This window comes from Salmo salar, chromosome ssa18 (assembly GCF_905237065.1).
Source record: "Salmo salar chromosome ssa18, Ssal_v3.1, whole genome shotgun sequence".
In the NCBI taxonomy this organism is placed as follows: Eukaryota; Metazoa; Chordata; class Actinopteri; order Salmoniformes; family Salmonidae; genus Salmo; species Salmo salar.
Window position 1 is genome coordinate 3,608,198 of NC_059459.1, and position 23,886 is coordinate 3,632,083.

Consider the following 23,886-nt stretch of genomic DNA (forward strand, 5'->3'; position numbering starts at 1 on the left):
ATAAATAAAGGGGGAGAATGGGTGAGTTGACGAGAGAGGGGAATGCGAACGATGCATAATTATGTAATCACCAATTGTTAAGAACATGGCAGGCCATTCTATTGTATTGATCCATTCTAATTCTAATCTTAAAATGGTATGTTCAGTGAGGGAAAAAAGTATTTGATCCCATGCTGATTTTGTACGTTTGCCCACTGACAAAGAAATGATCAGTCTATAATTTTAATGGTAGGTTTATTTGAACAGTGAGAGACAGAATAACAACAAAAAAATGAAGAAAAACGAATGTCAAAAATGTTATAAATTCATTTGCAATTTAATGAGGGAAATAAATATTTGACCCCCTCTCAATCAGAAAGATTTCTTGCTCCCAGGTGTCTTTTATACAGGTAACGAGCTGAGATTACGAGCACGCTCTTAAAGGGAGTGCTCCTAATCTCAGTTTGTTACCTGTATAAAAGAAGCCTGTCCACAGAAGCAATCAATCAATCAGATTCCAAACTCTCCACCATGGCCAAGACCAAAGAACTCTCCAAGGATGTCAGGGACAAGATTGTAGACCTACACAAGGCTGGAATGGGCTACCTGACCATCGCCAAGCAGCTTGGTGAGAAGGTGCAAACATTTGGTGCGATTATTCGCAAATGGAAGAAACACAAAAGAACTGTCAATCTCCCTCGGCCTGGGGCTCCATGCAAGATCTCACCTCGTGGAGTTGCAATGATCATGAGAACGGTGAGGAATCAGCGCAGAACTACACGGGAGGATCTTGTCAATGATCTCAAGGCAGCTGGGATCATAGTCACCAAGAAAACAATTGGTAACACACTACGCTGTGAAAGACTGAAATCATGCAGCGCCCGCAAGGTCCCCCTGCTCAAGAAAGCACATATACATGCCCGTCTGAAGTTTGCCAATGAACATCTGAATGATTCAGAGGAAAACTGGGTGAAAGTGTTGTGGTCAGATGAGACCAAAATGAAGCTCTTTGGCATCAACTCAACTCGCCGTGTTTGGAGGAGGAGGAATGCTGCCTATCACCCCAAGAACACCATCCCCACCGTCAAACATGGAGGTGGAAACATTATGCTTTGGGGGTGTTTTTCTGCTAAGGGGACAGGACAACTTCACCGCATCAAAGGGACGATGGACGGGGCCATGTACCGTCAAATCTTGGGTGAGAACCTCCTTCCCTCAGCCAGGGCATTGAAAATGGGTCGTGGATGGGTATTCCAGCATGACAACGACCCAAAATACACGGCCAAGACAATAAAGGAGTGGCTCAAGAAGAAGCATATTAAGGTCCTGAAGTGGCCTAGCCAGTCTCCAGACCTTAATCCCATAGAAAATCTGTGGAGGGAGCTGAACGTTCGAGATGCCAAACGTCAGCCTCGAAACCTTAATGACAAAGAGGAGTGGGACAAAATCCCTCCTGAGATGTGTGCAAACATGGTGGCCAACTACAAGAAATGTCTGACCTCTGTGATTGCCAACAAGGGTTTTGCCACCAAGTACTAAGTCATGTTTTGCAGAGGGGTCAAATACTTATTTCCCTCATTAAAATGCAAATCAATTTATAACATTTTTGACATGTGTTTTTCTGGATTTTTTGGTTGTTATTCTGTCTCTCACTGTTCAAATAAACCTACCATTAAAATTATAGACTGATCATTTCTTTGTCAGTCAGTGGGCAAACGTACAAAATCAGCAGGGGATCAAATACTTTTTTCCCCTCACTGTACCCTATAACAGTCCAACGAATCCAAGCAGTCTTATCAGTCTACTCTGGCCTACTTGAAGTAGGCTACACAGTGAGAGCGTGTGTAATTGTACATTTTGAACAGCTTTCAATATCTGCGAAAAGAGGAGGCAGGTGAGCGAGTGTCGGAGAATGTGGTGATGAGGTTTGTGGAACATTACGTTGGCAAGGGGAGAAATGTCATTATGGACAATTTCTTCACGTCATGGTCATTAACCTGTTAGGGCTAGGGGGCAGTATTTGCACGGCCGGATAAAAAAACGTACCCGATTTAATCGGTTACTACTCCTGCCCAGTAACTAGAATATGCATATAATTGTTTGATTTGGATAGAAAACACCCTAAAGTTTCTAAAACTGTTTGAATGGTGTCTGTGAGTATAACAGAACTCATATGGCAGTCAAAACCCTGAGACAAATCCTGACAGGAAACTGAAATCTGATGTGTGGATATCACTTCAAACATTTGCCATTGAAACACACAGGGGCTTGTGATTCATTTAGCACTTCCTATGGCTTCCACTAGATGTCCCCAGTCTTTACAAAGTGGTTTGAGTCTCCTACTATCAAAATTGACTGAAAGAGAGGATGTTTATCTTGGTCACAGGGGATGGGCCATTACCAATGTGATGTCGGCGCCCATGGGTACTCTCCCTTTTCGAAACGTTTTGAAAGACAATGCAACCATCCCAATGGAATATTATTGAAGCCCTGGTTGAAAAAGCCCCTAAAGATTTATGTTATACAACGTTTGATATGTTTGAACGAACTTAAATATATATTTTTTTGCTCATTCCTGACGACAAGTCAGACGCACACGGTACATTTTCACTAGCCTTCGGAGCGCGCTAACACTATTGGGACATAAATTATTAACTTTTTTGAACAAAACTACATTTGTTATGGACCTGGGAATTCCTAGAAGTGCCTTCTGATAAAGATAATCAAAGGTAAGGGATTATTTACAATAGTATTTTTGATGGTTGATCGTTCCAAGATGGCTCCAACATTTATAGCCTAGACTTTTTTTCTGGGCATACCACGTCGTTTATTGCAAAGTGTGATTTCCCAGTAAAGTTATTTTTAAATCTGGCAAAGAGATGGCATTCAAGACATGTTAATCTATAAGTCTTTGAATGACAATATTACATTTTAACAATGTTTTCGAATAGTAATTTTGTAAATTGTAGCGCTGATCATCGGAAGCATTTGAGGGAAAAGATTTTCTGAACGTCATGTGCCGATGTAAAATGCTGTTTTTATATATAAATATGAACTTTATCGAACAAAAAATGCATGTGTTGTGTAACATGATGTCCTAGGAGTGTCATCTGATGAAGGTTGTCAAAGGTCAGTGCTGCATTTAGCTGTGTTTTGGGTATTTGTGATGCATGCTAGTTGCTTTGAAAATGGCTGTGTGATTATTTCTGGCTGGGTACTCTGCTGACATAATCTAATGTTTTTTTTTTGCTGTAAAGCCTTTTTGAAATCGGACAACGTGGTTCGATTCAGGAGAGGTGTATCTATAAAACGGTGTAAAATAGTCATATGTTTGAGAAATTGAAGTTATAGCATTTATGAGGTTTTGCATTTAGCGCGACGCGATTCCACTGGCTGTTGATTAGGGTGGGACGCAAGCGTCCCACTGGCCCAGACAGGTTAACCAGGTTTTCATCCAGCCTTTTTATGCAAATAAAGTACAGCTGACAAAAAAAATTCATGACAGGCCATGACAGTAAACTTTCCAAATGTCGACAAGGTGGGATCTTTTTGTGTCTGTAAAATTCATTATGCGAGGAGTGCCAATGGAAACGCTTTTAAGCGCAAATATTGATATAATAACCATCATATCGAAGTAAACTTGGAGTCACAAGATGATATGGGTGGTCCTCCTACTATGATTTGTCGGGATAGCATGCAGTTTATTAGGCTACAGAAATAAATGATGTTGAACTTCACAGCGTGGTAAAAGCGCAATAAATATTGAGGGTCTTATTCTGGTGACATGATCATCAATGCTTGGCTAATCTCTCTCTTTTGTCCATAATAATCTCATCATGTGGGCTATACCTGTGAGCTCTTGCCTAGAGCACACATGCCAATATCAGAGTGGGCACACTTGTTATATAATGGAACATTTTTGGTGAGAAAACCATCAGTAGATTTGAAAATGTAATGGAAACCCATTTGACTTGTATTTTATATTTACCGCAAAAGGTATTTTATGTGTACTTCGTCATCACGCACAGCCTTTTATCTGCAACAAGTCAATTTGATGGCAACATCTCTGGTGGGAAAATGTGCATATTTGTTTTTATGCAGATTTTTGAACATTCGTAAGAAAATCTATCGGCAATTGGAAGGAAACCGAGCTACAGGCGAACAAGTTGCTTGCAAAGAAAACAATCCTGGCTGGCACCATGAACAAAGTGAGACGGGAACTCCCTCTGCGCAAAATAAGGCACCTGCACTGCCGTTGTACTCATTAAAAGTTGCTGAAGAATGACAAGACGACGGGGGACACAGAAAACCGGAGACTATTACGCACTACAACCAAACAATGTTATGTCTGGTTGTAAGCAAGAGCTGACAATAATTCACTATTTTTGACTGCTGTCAAATCGTCACTTTATCGTATAATTATAATGCCATTATAGCTTTTGTGCAGATTTTCACTATTTATCAAGAACACTTGGCGCTTATAATGATGTTTATGCTATTGATGTTTTCATCATTTGACTGCGTGCCTTCGTGTTAGAGTAATTTTTTTCTTCTTAAAAGAAAATACGCTTTTATCGTGTTCCAACACCTATGCTTTCTGTTTCATAGTTGTAACAAGGGAAGGGAATTACATTTATTGAACCCTTGAATTAATTTCAATTTTTTTTTACATATAGCCTACCAACCGGTCGATCGCGATCTACTGGTCTATCTTCAAGGCATTCTTAGTCGATCACCAAACATTTCTGTAGAAGCCAACGATAAAGTCAGAGGCATGTGTTTTTTTTTTTTTGTGTGCTGTTTTTCAAAAGCCCTGTGCACTGGGTAGGCAAAGTGTTCCCATTTGGAATCATTGAATTTGTCTGAAAAGACAAACTTTGCCTACCCGGTGGACCTGGAGATCTGTGGCTAAATCGAGTGCGCCTACTGCGCTGGCCAATCAGATAGCTCAAATCACTGTGCCTACCTACAGTTTCCACGACCCCAGCTACAGCAAAGTTTGATACTAGCTTAGGTGAGATTTCATAACTTTTAAAACCATTACCATTAGAGAGACTGTCAAAGAATACAGCAAATAGCTGCTGTTTTTATGAGTGAGTTCACGTCGAAGTTTTATTCAGCACTGTCAACATTGTTTTAATTCAACACTATTACAAAACATAACGCACACGTCTCTCTACTTCCACTCGCACTGCAGCTGCAATGAATGAGTAGTCAAGTGTATCGATAGCCCTGCGTTTTATTATTATTAGCAGCTCGTTGTCTATTTTAATATTGCAAAGAATTTAACTTTTTCTGGAATTTGAATTTGTGCGCGAGGCACAATCAGGTGGAAGACTGTGTCCCCTCTATATGGTCAGTCTTATCGGAGGAAAGCAAAGAAAGAGGGACCGTGAGAGGCGGACCTTCTGCTGCTCTCTTCCTCCCTCCGCTGAGACTAATACCATGTTCAAGACAACTGGGAACACCTAAAAAAAAAAAACATACAGTTGAAGTCTGAAGTTTGCATACACTTATGTTGGAGTCATTAAAACTCGTTTTTAAACCACTCCACACATTTCTTGTTAACAAACTATAGTTTTGGCAAGTCGGTTAGGCCATGTACATTGTAATCTATAAGTAATATTGTTTACAAACAGATTATTTCACAATTCCAGTGGGTCAGAAGTTTACATACACTAAGTTGACTGTGCCTTTAAACAGCTTGGAAAATTCCAGAAAATTATGTAATGGCTTTAGAAGCTTCTGATTGGCTAATTGACATAATTGGAGTCAATTGGAGGTGTACCTGTGGATGTATTTCAAGGCATTCATTCAAACTCAATGCCTCTTTACTTGACATCATTGGAAAATGAAAAGAAATCAGCCAAGACCTCAGAAAAAAAGATGTAGACCTCCACAAGTCTGGTTCATCCTTGGGAGCAATTTCTAAACGACTGAAGGTACCACGTTCATCTGTACAAACAATAGTACGCAGCCGTCATACCGCTCAGGAAGGAGACGCGTTCTGTCTCCTAGAGTTGAACGTACTTTGGTGTGAAAAGTGCAAATCAATCCCAGAACAACAGCAAAGGACCTTGTGAAGATGCTGGAGGAAACAGGTACAAAAGTATCTATATCCACAGTAAAACAAGTCCTATATCAACATAACCTGAAAGACCGCTCAGCAAGGAAGAAGCCACTTCTCCAAAACTGCCATAAAAAAGCCAGATTACAGTTTGCAACTGCACATCGTACTTTTTGGGGAAATGTCCTCTGGTCTGATGAAACGAAAATATAACTGTTTGGCCATCATGACCATCGTTTGGAGGAAAAAGGGGGAGTCTTGCAAGCCGAAGAACACCATCCCAACAGTGAAGCACGGGGGTGGCAGCATCATGTTGTGGGGGTGCTTTGCTGCAGGAGGGACTGGTGCACTTCACAAAATAGATGGCATCATGATGATGGAAAATTATGTGGATATATTGAAGCGACATCTCAAGACATCAGTCAGGAAGTTAAAGCTTGGTCGCAAATGGGTCTTCCAAATGAACAATGACCCCAAGCATACTTCCAAAGTTGTGGCAAAATGGCTTAAGGACAACCTAGTCAAGGTATTGGAGTGGCCATCACAAAGCCCTGACCTCAATCCTATAGAAAATTTGTGGGCAGAACTGAAAATGCGTGTGAGAGCAAGGAGGCTTACAAACCTCACTCAGTTACACCAGCTCTGTCAGGAGGAATGGGCCAAAATGCACCCAACTTATTGTGGGAAGCTTGTGGAAGGCTACCCGAAATGTTTGACCCAAGTTAAATAATTTAAAGACAATGCTACCAAATACTAATTGAGTGTATGTAAACTTCTGACCCACTGGGAATGTGATGAAAGAAATAAAAGCAGAAATAAAATCTCTCTACTATTATTCAGACATTTCACATTCTTAAAATAAAGTGGTAATCCTAACTGATTTAAGACAGGGACATTTTACTAGGATTAAAATGTGAAAAACTTTGTGAAAAAAACTGAGTTTACATGTATTTGGCTAAGGTGTATGTAAACTTCCGACTTCAAATGAATGATATATATACATATAAATAATAATAATAAAAAAAGAGAGAGATCCGACTGGTCTTGCAACTCGGAAACTCTGGCAACTTTCTAGAGTTCCGACTTTCCGACCTGAAGTTAAATGACATCATGATTTGCCTGTTTTTTTTCAGAGTTCCAAGTGTCTTGAAAGCACCATTACAATTAGATGCAGGCACACTATATATACAGAAGTATGTGGACACCCCTTGAAATTAGTGGATTTGGCTATTTCAGCCACACCCGTTGCTGACAAGTGTATAAAATCGAGCACACAGCTCTCCATAAACAAACATTGACAGTAGAATGTCCTTACTAAAGAGCTCAGTGACTTTCAACCTGGTACCGTCATAGGATGCCACCTTTCCAACAAGTCAGTTCATCAAATTTCTGTCCCTGGTCAACTGTAAGTGCTGTTATTGTGAAGTGGAAACGTCTAGGAGCAACAACAGCTCAGCTGTGAAGTGGTAGGCCACACAAGCTCACAGAACGGGACCACCGAGTGCTGAAGCATGTAAAAATCGCCTGTCCTAGGTTGCAACACTCACTACTGAGTTCCAAACTGCCTCTGAAAGCAACGTCAGCACAAGAACGGTTTCCACACAAGCCTAAGATCACCATCCGCAACAACAAGCGTCGGCTGAAGTAGTAAAACTCGCTGCTATTGGACTCTGGAGCAGTGGAAACGCGTTCTCTGGAGTGATGAATCACGCTTCACCATCAGGCAATCCGACGGATTAATCTGGATTTTTGTGGATGCCAGGAGAACAATACCTTCCTAAATCCATAGTGCCAACTAAAGTTTGGTGGAGGAATAATGTTTTTCATGGTCCGCCTAGGTCCAGTGAAGGGAAATCTTAACGCTACAGCTTACAATGACATTCTCAACGATTCTGTGCTGGCAACTTTGTGGCAACAGTTTGGGGTAGGCCCGTTCCTGTTTCAGCATGACAATGCCCCCATGCACAAAGCAAGGTCCATACAGAAATGGTTTGTCGAGATCGGTGTGGAAGAACTTGACTGGCCTGCACAGAGCCCTGACCTCAACCCCATCGAACACCTTTGGGATGAATTGGAACGCCGACTGAGAGCCAGTCCTAATCGCCCAACATCATTGTCCGACCTCACTAATGCTCGTGGCTGAATGGAAGAAAGTCCTCACAGCAATGTTCCAACATCTTGTGGAAAGCCTTCCCTGAATAGTGGAGGCTGTTATAGCCGCAAAGTGGGGACCAACTCCATATTAATCCCCATTATTTTGGAATGAGATGGTCGACGAGCAGGTGTCCACAATACTTTTGGTACAATAAAAAAGCAAATTATTTGAAAAATATATTTAAATTCATGCTCAGATGTGCCTTGCTACACCAACTGATTTATTTTGTTATCAAAGCTTGAGTTTTGAAATATAATATGGTCTAAGAAGAACAATATTGGCAGGCCAGGCATATAGCCAATATGCTGTGATAATGTACTAGGTCTACTGCACAGACTTCATTCCTACACAACTGTTTTTATTAGGTTCATGTTTTAAGTCATGTTTTAAGAAAATTCTGAGCTGTAGATCTCCGCTTGCTTTTTGACTGCGAAAGTGATCTTGACTGGCCTACAGTAACAAACTAATCAAAATGCTATTGTGTTAGATTTTTTTTTACCCAAAGCCTTCATAAACGCAACCAAAATTATTATTTTTGCGATAGCATACTGTATATGAAATGTATTAATTATACTGTTAGAATGTTGCAGTCAGAATGACTGCTCATTAGCTTGAAAATTGGTCCCTCCAGGCCCAGCGGTTCTAGTGTTAAACACATTATTGCACACAGAGTCCATGCATATTAGTATGTGACTTGTTATGCACATTTCTACTTCTAAACTTATTTAGGCTTGCCATAACAAAGGGGTTGAATACTCAAGACATTTCAGCTTTTCATTTTTTATTAATTTGTAAACATTTCTAAAAACATAATTACATTCTGGGGTATTATGTGTAGGCCAGTGACACAATGTCAATATAATCCATTTAAAATTCAGGCTGTAACACAACAAAATGTGAAAAAAGTGAAGGGGTGTGAATTCTTTCTGAATGCAGGTACATACTTGAATGTGTTGGTTCGGCCTATGTGTAGTAGAGCTAAACTTGGTGAGGCTATTGTAGAGTGAAGCAGCGGAAAGCACTTACAAAGACAGCGGGACAGAGAGAGACATGAGTGGATCAAGGTGCAGGGTGGCGGTGGCGGCCCCAGTGGGTTACGCCCGGTATAGCAGGATCCTCTCAGCGCAGACCTGGCCCACCAGGCCAGCGTACTGCGCCACCTCCATCTCGTCGTTGGAGCCCTTGCGTTTGCGGGCGTAGGCGGCGTAGGGCATGACTGTCCGTCTGTACAGCACCAGAGCACGACCCAGGTCCTTCAGTACGTGTGTATCACCTGGACAGAAAGACAGAGCAGTGGTGAATTCAGTGATGTGAAACGTTCTGAACATTGCAGATAGAAATAGACTGAATTGAGCCGAGATGATTGATTCCATATTCTATCTGACTACAGGTTGAATATTTTCCCGGTATTTTACAATTGTTTCATCCAGAGAATAAATCAATCACTTTCCTCCCTGGTATTTCCAGCCAAAACCAGAAGTGTCATTCTAAAGCATATAAAACCATCGGACAGAATCGTGTGCCATTCAGTTTCCATCAGATTCAGTTTCAATACCACCAGAACCAACCCATTGAAAAGCCCCCACCCCATGGCCCAACTAGCAAATCATAGTCTGATGTGGTCCTGAATAATATAGGACTAGAAAAAGATGCAGATGGCTTTGGCTTCTCTTCACGAGGATTGAATGTTCATGGGTCTGACTAAATAGCTTACTTGCTTTAGCCTATCGCCATCGCATGTTCTCTCTCTTCTTTCAAACTCTTTTGGCTGCTTCATTTAACTTTCAACAAACAAGGGCAAACTTGCATCGCTCCTCGAATAGTCTATTAGTATAAGAAATGCTCAAGTTTCCAACAAGCTATTCTAGCCTAGCAGGAGCTAAGGAGGAGAGGGGCCAGCGCAGAGCAGGTGCGTAAATGCGCAAGAAAACAGTGAACTGTCCAATAATCTTGAACAGGATCATCTAAACTGAACAAAAATATATAAACACAACATGTAAAGTGTTGGTCTTATGTTTGAGCTGAAATAAAAGATCCCAGAAATTGTCCATACGCATAAAAAGCTTATTTCAGGTGTCCCTTGTGCTGGGAATAATGAAAGGCCACTCTAAAGTGTGCCATTTTGTCACACCACAATGCCAATGATGTCTGAAGTTTTGAGGGAGCGTGCAATTGGCATGCTGACTGCAAGAATGTCCACCAGAGCTGTTGCCAGATAACTGAATTTTAACTTCTCTTCAATAAACCGCCTCCAACATAATTTTAGAGAATTTGGCAGTACGTTCAACCAGCAACACAACCTCAGGCCACGTGAAACCACGCCAGCCCAGGACCGCCATATGCGGATTCTTCACCTGCGGGACTGTCTGAGACCAGCCACCCAGACAGCTGATGAAACTGTGGGTTTGCACAACCAAAGACCTTCCGCACAAACTGTCAGAAACCGTCTCAGGGAAGTTCATCTGCGTGACCTTTGTCACCAGGGTCTTGACCTGACTTTAGGCCGGCTTCGTAACCAACTTCAGTGGGCAAATGTTCACCTTCGATGACCACTGGCACGCTGGAGAACCGTACTCTTCGCAGATTAATCCCAGTTTCAACTGTGCCAGGCAGATGGCGGACAATGTGTATGGCGTTTTGTGGGCCAGCGGTTGGCTGATGTGAATGGTGCGAACAGATTGCCCCCTGGTGGCGGTGGGGTTATGGTATGGGCAGGAATAAGCTACAGCCAACGAACACAATATCTATTTTATCGATGACAATTTGAATGCAGAGATACCGTGACGAGATACGGAGGCCCATTGTCGTGCCATTCATCTACCGCCACTACCCCATGTTTTAGCATGATAAGGCACGACCCCATGTCACAAAGATCTGTACACAATTCCTGGAAGCTGAAAATGTCCCAGTTCTTCCATGGCCTGCATACTCACCAGACATGTCACCCATTGAGCATGTTTGGGATGCTCTGGATCGATGTGTACGACAGTTTGTTCTAGTTCGAGCTATTAAAGAGGAGTGGGACAACATTCCACAGGCCACAATCAACAGCCTGATCAACTCTATGTGAAGAAGATGTGTCACACTGCATGAGGCAAATGGTGGTCACACCAGATACTAAATGGTTTTCTGATCCACGCCCCTACCTTTTATTTTAAGGTACAGTATCTGTGACCAACAGATGCATATCTGTATTCCCAGTCATGTGAAATCCATAGATTAGGGCCTAATTAATCTATTTCAATTGACATTTCCTTACATGAACTGTAACTCAGTAAAATCTTTGAAATTGTTGCATGTTGCATTTATATTTTTGTTTAGTGTATTTTAAATGCAATTTGAATGCACTTGATGGAGAGAGAGAAAGACAGAGTGCTTGCGTGCGCACTGATTTAAAGTAACAATATTCGAGTGATACTGTTTATGATCTTTACAATTAAAAAATAAGGTAACCCCCGAAAGCCAGATGGAAATGTGGAAAATAGACGCACATTTATATTAATTTATCATTCAGATGTATTAGGCCTAATATTGCTGTAGCATAGGCTATACCTGTCAGAAGAAAAAAGTTACCAGCTGATGAGATGATGCATGCATTGTGAACTGTGCTCCATACTGAGATGCGCAGTCTGTCCCCACCCTCAGTGTTGATTGATCATGCAGATAGAGCAGAGAAGGCATTGGATATAATTTAACAGTTCAATTTCACGTAATGCTGATCATAGAAAAAATGTTTTATAATTGACTGGTTTCTCGCAGTTATTTATCACGGCAAACAGGAGTTTGTTTGGGCGGCAAATCTCGGTAACTCGGTTCCTGCTATTAAACTCAGTCCTATCTGATCTACCCGATACATTTCTATTGGAACGTTGGACCCACTTTAAAGGAAGTACAACTTATAAAGGCTGTATATAACATACATAAAGGCTTCGTAAGCACTACATAAATGCTTCACATATCTATAAGCGTATGTAATACTCTATAAATGGTGTGTAAACATGTCATCACATTTGGCAATTTACCCTAGTGGGAATTTTGTGTCACTCTTTACACACCATTTATACAATATGGTAAACGCTTTGATGATTTGTGAAGCATAGCTATATAAAGCCTTTATAAGTTCTACTTCTTTAAAGTGGAACTGTAACGTTCTGTTACATCCTTATGAACAGGCCCCAGGGTAAGGCTCAATCCAATCACAAGACATATCTAAACGTAGACATACAAACACATTCGTTCTCATACACCTCTGTTGACATGGACAGGTTGTTAAAGCATGGATAATTGTTCAAGGAATCCAGGAACCATTAGAACAAACGCATACATAACTCCGACCATCCCTCAAAAATCCGGTAGTGGAGACCCTCATACATGCCTTTGTCACATGTCTTGACTCCTGCAATGGAGTCCTATTTGGGGTGTCCAGCAACTGTCAGTGTCCTCACACACTGAGAACACATCACCTCCACTCTGCATCACCTTCACTGGCTCCCAGTCAAATTCTACGTCACCTATAAGATCCTACTCCTCACCCTCCATGGCCTTACCCCCTCATACCACTCAGACATCCTCCACACACACACCCTACCGTTGTCTCCACTCCGACTCTGGATTACTAACCAGCCCAAAAACAAGACTCTGCATTCAGCACCGCTGCCCCCAAACTCTCGAACTCTCTCCCTCCAGTCACCCACAACTCTGACTCTAGCTAAGTTCAAAATCAGACTCAAATACCACTGGTACCATCTGGCTTTCCCCTCAACTTAGCCTTACTCAGCTCTAATTAATTTAAATAGAAATAAAAGCTAATTAGCTTTACTACAGTGCATTCACTGTAGTTAACCCTTAACTTTTCCACATTTTGTGACGTTACAGCCTTATTAAAAACCAGATTAAGTAAAAAAAAAAAAAATCTATCTACACAAATACCTTATTTACAGTATTCAGACCCTTTGCTATGAGACTGGAAATTGAGCTCAGGTGCATCCTGTCTTCATTGACCATCCTGGAGATGTTTCTACAACTTGATTGGAATCCACCTGAGGTAAATTAAATTGATTGGACATGATTTGGAAAGGCACATCTGTCTATATAAAGTCCCACAGTACATGTCAGAGCAAAAACCAAGCCATGAGGATGAAGGAATTGTCCGTAGAGCTACGAGACAGGATTGTGTTGAGGCACAGATCTGGGGAAGGGTACCATTCAATTTCTACAGCTTTGAAGGTCCCCAAGAACACACTGGCCATCATTCTGAAATGGAAGAAGTTTGGAACCACCAATACTCATCCTAGTATTGGCTGACCAGCCAAACTGAGCAATCAGGGGAGAAGAGCCTTGGTCAGGGAGGTGACAAAGAACCCAATGGTCACTCTGACAGAGCTATAGAGTTCCTCTATGGAGATGGGAGAACCTTCAAGAAGGACAACCATCTTTGTAGCACTCCACCAATCAGGCCTTTATGGTAGAGTGGTCAGATGGAAGCCAATCCTCAGTAAAAAGGCACATGGCAGCCCCCTTCCAGTTTGTCAAAAGGCACCTAAAAACTCAGACCATGATAAAAAACATTCTCTGGTCTGATGTAACCAATATTGAACTCTTTGGCCTGAATGCCAAGTGTCACATCTGGAGAAAACCTGGCACCATCCCTACAGTGAAGCGTGGTGGTGGCAGCATCATGCTGTGGGGATGGTTTCAGCGGCAGGGACTGGGAGACTAGTCAGGATCGAGGCAAAGATGAACAGAGCAAAGTACAGAGAGATCCTTGATAAAAACCTGCTCCAGAGTGCTCAGGACCTCAGCCTAGGGCGAAGATTCACCTTCCACAACAGGACAACAACCCTAAGCCAAGAAAACGCAGTAGTGGCTTCGGGACCAGTCTCTGAATGCAGCAACGCTCCTCATCCAACCTGACAGAGCCTGAGAGGATCTGCAGAGAAGAAATTGGAGAAACTCCACAAATACAGGTGTGCCAAGCGTGTAGCTTCATACCAAAAAAATACTTGAGGCTGTAATCGCTGCCAAATGTGCTTCAACAAACTTGTTTTTGCTTTGTCATTATGGAGTAGTGTGTGTAGATTGATTAGGGAAAAAAAATATTTAATACATTTTAGAATAAGGTTGTAATGTAATAAAATGTGGATTTCTTGTTGTTATTCTTGTTTTTTTTAACTCTTGCTGTACAGTGTGCTTTTTTAAATCCCATGTATTATCATCATCTCCCCAGCCCCAATTCCCCTAACCTAGAGCAATGGAGGTGTGTTGGTCTGACTTTGGGTTGTTTACAAGGCCTCACTCCTGGCCCGGCTTGCGAAACTAGTTTCTCAGTCAAAGGTTGACAGTGAGTTCCCGAAGAGCAGTGAAGAAAGCACTAAAAATGGTCCTCGCAGATTTGGGTGGAAAAAAGGGTGAAGAGGTAGGTAACCCCTGGTCCACACACCTCGAGGCACAATCCATTCTCTAGTGGTGAAGAGCCGGGCCAGCTAGCACACAATAGTGCCAACAGTCAGAGAGGCGGCACAGGGCATTGGGGAATATCATGTCACCTGGGTTTACCTTTCTACATACACATTAAGGGCCATACTCCGACTTAAAAGCCCAACTTGTTTTTACTCCTGTGCATGTCTCCCTTTGACACAATGAATGTGAAAGTCTGAATTGTGCACGCTTAGTGTATCTCTACACTAAGCGGAATCAGGTCAATACAGTACAACCCGTACACTTTGAGGGCCCAAATCTGTCTATCAATCAGTAGAACACCAATAGCCGTTTCCCTATCAGGATGTGAAGTAGACTGACCGTCCAGCCACGCACTGTAGGGTCAGCCAGGAGGGAGAAAATAAACACGGTGATTCCAAACAGGCAGTGCAGCCACGTGGCGACAAATGAGCGAAACAGAAGGAGAGTTATGATTGTTATTAATAGACAAAAAAGTCTCCCGCCCACTCTCCATTACTTTACTCTCCAAACTAGAGCTAGGCACATGTGGTACCCAGCTGAGGGTGGTGTACGGACTGTGTGTGTTTTCTCTTATTGCTCCAATTTGAAATGAATTCCTAAAAATATTCACCCAAATAAGCCCGTCTCTGCTCTCCAGCTGAAGAGTTATGAGATGAGATGAGGGGGAGAGAGATAAACAGACGAACAATACTACTATTATATAGTGTTGACATGACCATGCATCATTGGACTTCTGCCTCTCGACTTTTACTTTCTACATTCTGTTGCTCTGTTCCACAACGACGACTGGAGTTAGCTTTTGATAAACTGCCCACTTCTCCACTTGTAGGGCATTAGTGTGCCAACGTGATCCAGACACAGAGAACCCTAACAATGCTTCAGATCCATTCACACTCAATGATGAAAATTATAAAGAAGCGGAGCTAAGGAGGATGAGGAGAAGGAAGAGAGAGGGGACCACCTTAGTCAACCAATATGATATAGTTAATGCTTCAAATCCAGTCTTCATGTTAATTATTAAAGGCGCAGAGAAGAGGAGGATGAGGAGTAGAGGGGGAACTGAATGCACAAATACAGTGTGGCCAATAATGACCCACTGGATGGTTTCTGACTTTAGTCAAGATTTGTTTCTTCCACAGTTCAGCACAACATTTTATTAAATAATATTCCCACGTGGGTTTAATGAGAAAAAGGGAGGAATTGGAAAATGCCCTTGGGCTCCCAACTTATTTCTTTCCCTCTCCCTCACTCTCTTCCTCTACTACAGGGGGATATTTATATTTTGAGTGATATATTATTACATCCACAGTTTTGCATCATGTTTTATTTAAACACTCAGTTGTTTTCAGTTGTTTTAATCTCTTCTAAAAATGCTGATTTGTGAAATCTATTACATATCAGCCTCAACTTTTGAAACGAAAAACAAAATCAGCAATATCTCACAACTTGAATATTTACGCCTGTGGCTTCATAAGGGTAAACAAGTTACAGTGCCTTCAGAAAGTATTCATAACACTTGACTTCCATATTTTCTGTTAAAGCCTGAATTCAAAATTGATTAAAATAGATGTATTTTCTTCACCCATCTACACACAATTCCCCATAATGACAAAGTGAAAACATGTTTTTAGAAATGTTTAGAAATACAGAAACCTCAGTTACATAAGTATTCACACCCCTGAGTCAATACATGATAGAATCACCTTTGGCAGTGATTACTGGGTAAGTCTAAGAGCATTGCACACCTGGATTGTACAATATTTGCACATTTTTCATTTAAAAATTCTTCAAGCTTTATCAAGTTGGTTATTGATCATTGCTACACAGCCATGTTCAAGTCTTGCCATAATTTAAGCTGACATACAGTACCAGTCAAACGTTCGGACACCTACTCGTTTAAGGACTTTTCTTTATTTTTACTATTTTCTACATTGTAGAATAATAGTGAAGACATCAAAACTATGAAATAACACATATGGAATCATGTAATAAGCAAAAAAAGTGTTAAACAAATCAAAATATATTTCATATTTAGATTCTTCAAAGTAGCCACCCATTGCCTTGAAGACAGCTTTGCACACTCTTGGCATACAGCCACCACCATGCATCAAAAATATGAAGACTGCTATTCAGTGATGCGTTGTGTTGGATTTGCCCCAAACATAACGCTTTGTATTCAGGACATAAAGTCCTGAATTTGTGTGAGCACTCTTTTTTGGCCTTGAGGACAGGTTGGAGCTCTGTTAGCATCATGCTATCTGGCACTGAAAAGCGAAATGGAGCTCTGTTAGCAGGGACACAAACATTCCTGAGCATGTCCATCACAGAGCTGACAGCAGAATGGAGCGTACAGGGTATTTCCCCCAGAGGAGAGCAAAAACAGAGGGACTATAAAACAGCGTGGTACTTTATTCCCTAAATAGTGCACTGTAGGGAATATGGTGCCATTTGGGACGCATCCAGACAGTCATAAACAGAGCTGGAGGATAGAGAGGCTGAGGCATTTTAGCTGCCAAATTAACCTTGCCATTAACACTGAGCAGAGCTGTCACAAGAGAGGAAACCAGGTCTCTCCTTCTCTCCCTTCCTCCATCAGACAATCCAAACATCCGCTCCGCTTATAAACAAATCCTTCCCCAGTCCTCCTTCCCTCGTTCGCTCACTTGTTCCCTACATCCATTCCTCTCTCCTCCAGGGCTCCTGCCTGGTGAGCGGCTCCAGACCCCCACGGTCCGTCAGGACCACCGGACGTCCACTGACATGGGTGTGCGGAGAACTTCTTCCAGGTTAGAGGTCAGGGGTAAATTGGGTAGTGTCTCTGGAGTGAGAGGGTCAGGACCGAGACAAGGAGCTCCGGGGCTTTGACAACCGTTTTTATTCATGTATTATTTTTTTAACCAGGGAAGTCACATTGAGATTGACATCTCTTTTGAGTGAGCCCTGGCCAAGAAAGCAGCATACAGAATTGATTTGTGGATCCAGTGTGGTCTGTTTCATCAACATTGATCAATACAAGATGATGTATCTATAGGGATGTTAATAATGCAGAGGTGCCACAGATTCAGACTAAAACCAAATGTCTCACTCATTAAAATAGCTCTAAGTCTAATTCACTAAGTACTTCCATCTTTCCTCTCCATCACTCTCATCTCAGCTCTAACAGGGGATTTGGAGAGAAGAGGAAAGAAGAGGTGGAGTGATCTCTCTCAGAACAGAAGGATTTAATGATCCACTCAGGATGAGAGCATTAGTGTTAGAGCCAGACCTAGTTAGTGGCACTTGTGATGAGCACAACTAAAGTACCTCTGACAACCAGTTAGAGACAGAGAGACTGATAAGAGGACGTGAGCCAGACACATAGGAAGTCAGACACATGGAGAGAGAGAGGGGGATTATCGTGTGTGTGTGTGTGTGTCTGTGTGTAAGAGTGCAATGGTATGTTCTCTATTAAATCAATCCACACGGTGAGTCCAGATAAACATTTAGGATTGTTTGATTTAATTCCATCAATTCACATGAAGTGTACCAGTTTCTTTAATTATTATTTTATAATTAAAAATTGAAAGAATATGGCACCACAACAAACCTACCAAGAAAGGGCAGCCCACCAAAACTGATGGACAATGTAAAGAGGGCATTAATCAGATAGGCAACAAAGAGACCACAGATAACCCTGAAGGAGCTGCAAAGCTCCACAGCAGAGATTGGAGTATCTGTCCATAGGACCACTTTAAGTCGTACACTCCACAGAGCTAGGCTTTACGGAAGAGTGGCCAGAAAAAAATAAGCAACCATGTTTGTTGTTCGCCAAAAGGCGGAGACTTCCCAAACGTATGGAAGAAGGTACTCTGGTCAGATGAGACTAAAATTGAGCTTTTTGGCAATCAAGGAAAACACTATGTCTGGCGCAAATCCAACACCTCTCATCACCCTGAGAACACCATCCCCACAGTGAAGCATGGTGGTGGCAGCATCATGCTGTGGGGAGGTTTTTCATCGGCAGGGACTGGGAAACTGGTCAGAGTAGAAGGAATGATGGATGGCGCTAAATACAGGGAAATTCTTGAGGGAAACCTGTTTCAGTCTTCCAGAGATTTGAGACTGGGACAGCGGTTCACCTTCAAGCAGGACAATGACCCTAAGCATACTGCTAAAGCAACACTCGAGTGGTTCAAAGGGAAATATTTAAATGTCTTGGAATGGCCTATTCAAAGCCCAGACCTCAATCCAATTGAGAATCTGTGGTATGATTTAAAGATTGCTGTACACCAGCGGAACTCATCCAATTTGAAGGATCTGGAGCAGTTTTGCCTTGAAGAATGTGCAAAAATCCCAGTGGCTGAATGTGCCAAACTTATAGAGACATACCCCGAGAGAAAAATGTCAAGAGATAGTTACATACTGGTGTTACATACTGTCATACAGCTATGACAATGTTTGCATTGGTAGTAGTATGAGTTGGGGTTATGCCGGTTCATTGTTTAGCTAGCTACATATCTAAACAAAAGACTCCACTTCGGCCGGATTATTACATGATCCATCAAATTACCAGGTGTGTCTGGGGGGGATTACGGCCATCGATTGCATTTCATGAACATGTGTACATGTCTAGACAATAGGGACCCAGACAGTGAGGGATGGTTATAGCATTTACTTCACATGACCCATCAATTTAGACAAGTGTGTCGGGTAAGCGTCATCTAATAACAATAAAATATTTATAAAACATTTTTATCTGGACACTTTGTTTTTGATATTGCTCCTATGCAAGTACTATCACTGTACCGTTTACACCTTCTGTAACCTGTGCATGTGACAAATAAACATAGATTTGTTTTGATAAAGCGTGTGTTTACCACATGGCCTTATATGTGATTCCTTAAAGAGATGGGTGGGACTAAGGCTTAAGAGGCTGTGAACCATGCTGAATGGGTGTAGACAAATAAGAGCTCTCCAGTAGGTGTACCAAAACATTCAAGGGCCATTTTCTCAAAAGTGGGGTTACAAGTTTATCCATTTTAAAAGCAAAATGACTTTCCCAATGTTCCTCAGCTGCAGTATATGATTTTCTAGCTCTGAGACTACTTTTATCCAACGTAAAAAAACACAATTTCAAATGTTGCTACATAATACCAAGTCAAGGCAGTCGGTCATGTTTGTTCAGTGTAATTCGGTGCAGGGGACTTCAATCTTTTCTTGCCCAGGGACCCCCTCCCAAGCAAATTGGCAACCCCCATTATCAAGCTGCTCTAGATTGGCTCAGTCACCGGTCCGCAAGTCGGTCGGTGTGGATTGCGAATGGCTCCAGAAACTTCAAGGTATTCTAGCTTGGCCCAGTCAAGCGCCGTGCTCGCCCTCAGATTTCTTCCCTGTTAGCTAGTGATGGCTAGTGAGTGTTGAACAAGCTATAATAACCTTGGTATCGTGTGCAAATTCTTTCGGTGTACATACGTATAGATTGTATTTTGATTACTGTTACAGTGCTATTTGGGTTGTTAATTGGATTTGTCCTGATGTTCTTGATTTGTATTTTTTTTCTGTACTTTATTTTTATTTTTTACACATTAATTATTTGTGTACTTGTTTGACATTTTACTGCCTTGTAAGGAGCTAGTAACAATCATTTCGCTGCACCCGCAATAACATCTGCTAAACTGTGTACGCAACCAACAAACTTTTATTTACCCAGAAATTATTTGATATTGAGATAAAAACGGCTGCATTGGAACCTTTGCTTTAAGGTCAGCAAAAATGAATGGTAACACTTTATTTGGATAGTCTGTAGCGCATCTACCAATGGACTATCAGTAACTATTTACTAACCCTAAACCTTACCCTAACCTTAGCAAGCAGTTGCTTATCTACAGATAGGAGGACCATCAGTAGTCCATCTACAGATCGACTACCCAAACAAAGTGTCACCAAAATAAAGAAAAAGAAAAGAAAGCAAGTTGCACTTGCTGCACTGGTAACGTATTCATGAGTGATTTTTCAAATCCTATGTCAGATACTCCAGTGAGTGTAATTGGCTCCAATTAGTGTAATTTTCTCAATATTTTTTTATTTAACCTTTAACTAGGCAAGTCAGTTAAAAACAAATTCTAATTCCGGGTTACGGCCAAACCGTAACCCGGACGACGCTGGGCCAATTGTGCAATGCCCTATGGGACTCCCAATCACGGTAGGTTGTGATACAGCCTGGAATCGAACCAGGGTCTGTAGTGACGCCTCTAGCAATGAGATGCAGTGCCTTAGATCGCTGCGCCACTCGGGAGCCCATACTTGTAGTTGAGGAATAAAGAAATTCAGCTATTTTCTACTGTAGGTATGTAATTCAAATTTTGTTTATTTTGTTGCCAGCGATATTCATAAAAACATTTTTTGGGGGAAAATGCACTTATTTAAAAAATATATATTTTATATTTGAGATTCTTTAAAGTGGCCACCCTTTGCCTTGATGACAGCTTTGCACACTCTTGGCATTCTCTCAACCAGCTTCATGAGGTACTCACCTGGAATGCATTTCAATTAACAGGTGTGCCTTACTAAAAGTTAATTTGTGGAATTTCTTTCCATAATGCGTTTGAGCCAATCAGTTGTGTTGTGGCAAGGTAGGGGTGATATACAGAAGATAGCCCTATTTGGTAAAAGACCAAATCCATATTATGGCAAGAACAGCTCAAATAAGCAAAGAGAAACGACAGTCCATCATTCCTTTAAGACATGAATCCGGAACATCAAGAAGTTTTAAAGTTTCTTCAAGTGTAGTCACACAAACCATCAAGCGCTATGATGAAACTGCTGAATTGCTGAAAAGAAACCACTACTAAAGGACACCAATAAGAGACTTGCTTGGGCCAAGAAACATGAGCAATGGACATTAGACTGGTGAAAATCTGTTCTTTGTCAAAATTTGAGATTTTTGGTTCCAACCTCCGTGTCTTTGAGACACAGAGTAGATGATCTCTGCATGTGCGGTTCCCACTGTGATGCATGGAGGTGGTGGTGTGATGGTGCTTTGATGGTGACACTGTCTGTGATTTATTTAGAATTCAAGTCAAACTTAAACAGCATGGCTACAGCAGCGATACCATCCCATCTGGTTTGGGCTTATTTTACTTTTATTTAACTAGGCAAGTCAATTATGAACAAAATCTTATTTACAATGACGGCCTACCAAAAGGCAAAAGACCTCCTGCGGGGACGGAGGCTAGGATTAAAAATAAAAAATAAAATTAATAACATATAAATATAGGACAAAACACACATCACGACAAGAGAGAACACAACTCTACATAAAGAGAGACCTAAGACAACAACATAGCAAGGCAGCAACACACCACAGTGTGGTAGCAACACAACATGACAACATGGTAGCAGCACAAAACATGGTACAAACATTATTGGGAAAAGACAACAGCACAAAGGACAAGAAGGTAGAAAAAACAATACATCACACAAAGCAGCCACAACTGTCAGTAAGAGTGTCCATGACTGAGTCTTTGAATGAAAATATTGAGATAAAACTGTCCAGTTTGAGTGTTTGTTGCAGCTCGTTCCAGTCGCTAGCTGCAGCGAACTGAAACGCTTAGTGGGACTATCATTTGTTTTTCAACAGGACAATGACTGTGTAAAGGGTGTGTAAGGTCTATTTGACCAAGAAGGAAAGTGATGGAGTGCTGCATCAGATGACCTGGCCTCCACAATCACCCGACCTCAACCCAATTGAGATGTTTTTGGATGAGTGGGACCGCAGAGTGAAGGAAAAGCAGCCAACAAGTGCTCGGCATATGTAGGATCTCCTTCAAGACTGTTGGAAAAGCATTCCAGGTGAAGCTGGTTGAGAGAATGCCAAGAGTGTGCAAAGCTGTCATCAAGGCAAAGGGTGGCTACTTTGAAGAATCTAAAATCTATTTCGGTTACTACATGATTCCATGTGTTATTTCATAGTTTTGACGTCTTCACAATTATTCTACAATGTAGAAAATACTAAAAATAAAGTAAAACCCTTGATTGAGTAGGTGTGTCCAAACTTTTGACTGGTACTGTATATATACAATTGAAGTTGGAAGTTTACATACACCTTAGCCAAATACATTTAAACTCAGTTTTTCACAATTTCTGACATTTAATCCTAGTAAAAATTCCCTGTCTTAGGTCAGTAAAGATCACCACTTTATTTTAACTTCTTTGGGCTAGGGGGCGGTATTTTCACGTCCGGATGAAAAGTGTGCCCAAAGTAAACTGCCTGCTACTCAGGCCCAGAAGCTAGGATATGCATATTTGGATAGAAAACACTCTGAAGTTTCTAAAACTGTTTGAATGATGTCTGGGTATAACAGAACTTATTTGTCAGGCGAAACCCCGAGGACAAACCATCCAGGAATATTTATTTTTGAGGTCACTCTCTTTTCAATGGGTTTTCAATGGGAATCTAGATTTCTAAGGCACTTGCTTGCAGTTCCTATCGCTTCCACTGGATGTCAACAGTCTTTAGAAATGAAGAAGTATTGCTGTTCAGAACGAGGGTCGAGTGAAGTGTACTGTTTGTTAGAGGCGCGTGACCTGAAAGCACGCTCCACTTTGTTTTCATCCTGTATTGAACACAGTTTATCCCGTCTTAAATTGTATCGATTATTTACGCAAAAAAATACCTAAAGTTGTATTAGGAAAGTTGTTTGAAATGTCTGGATCAAGTTTACAGGTAACTTATTAGATACTTTGTAGTCATGTTGCGCGAGTTGGAACCGGTGTATTTTCAGAATCAAACGCGCCAAATAAATTGACATTTTGGGGATATAACAACATAATTAATCGAACAAAAGGACCATTTGTGATGTTTAATGGACATATTGGAGTGCCAACAGAAGAAGATCTTCAAAGGTAAAGCATGAATTATGTGTTATTTCTGACTTTTGTGTTGTGCCTGGCGGGTTGAATTATGATTTTCATGTGTATGTTTGATGGGGTGCTGTCCTCAGATAATAGCATGGTTTGCTTTCACCGTAAAGCCTTTTTGAAATCTGACACTGGCTGGATTAACAAGAAGTTCATCTTTAAACCGCTGTATAACACTTGTATGATTTATGAATTATGAGTATTTCTGTTTTTGAATTTGGCGCACTGCTATTTCACTGGGTGTTGTCAAATCAATCCTGTTATTGGGATTGGCGCGGAAAGGGATCACTAAGAAGTTAAGAATGTGAAATGTCAGAATAATAGTAGA

General features: G+C 41.4%; 1 protein-coding gene across 3 annotated transcripts in view; it reads right to left on the minus strand.

Moving 5' to 3' along the window:
- Window positions 1-8,292: 8,292 nt before the first annotated feature.
- LOC106576889 (arginyl-tRNA--protein transferase 1) overlaps window positions 8,293-23,886 on the minus strand; it is a 227,911-nt gene continuing 212,317 nt past the window's right edge. For 2 of the 3 annotated variants that reach the window (XM_014154421.2, XM_045700642.1), the window contains one exon: window positions 8,293-9,474. In XM_014154421.2, coding sequence (XP_014009896.2) covers window positions 9,296-9,474 — 179 coding nt within the window. In that variant the 3' untranslated portion in view covers window positions 8,293-9,295. The remainder of the gene's footprint in view (window positions 9,475-23,886) is intronic. The other variant, XM_014154420.2, reaches the window with a different exon arrangement.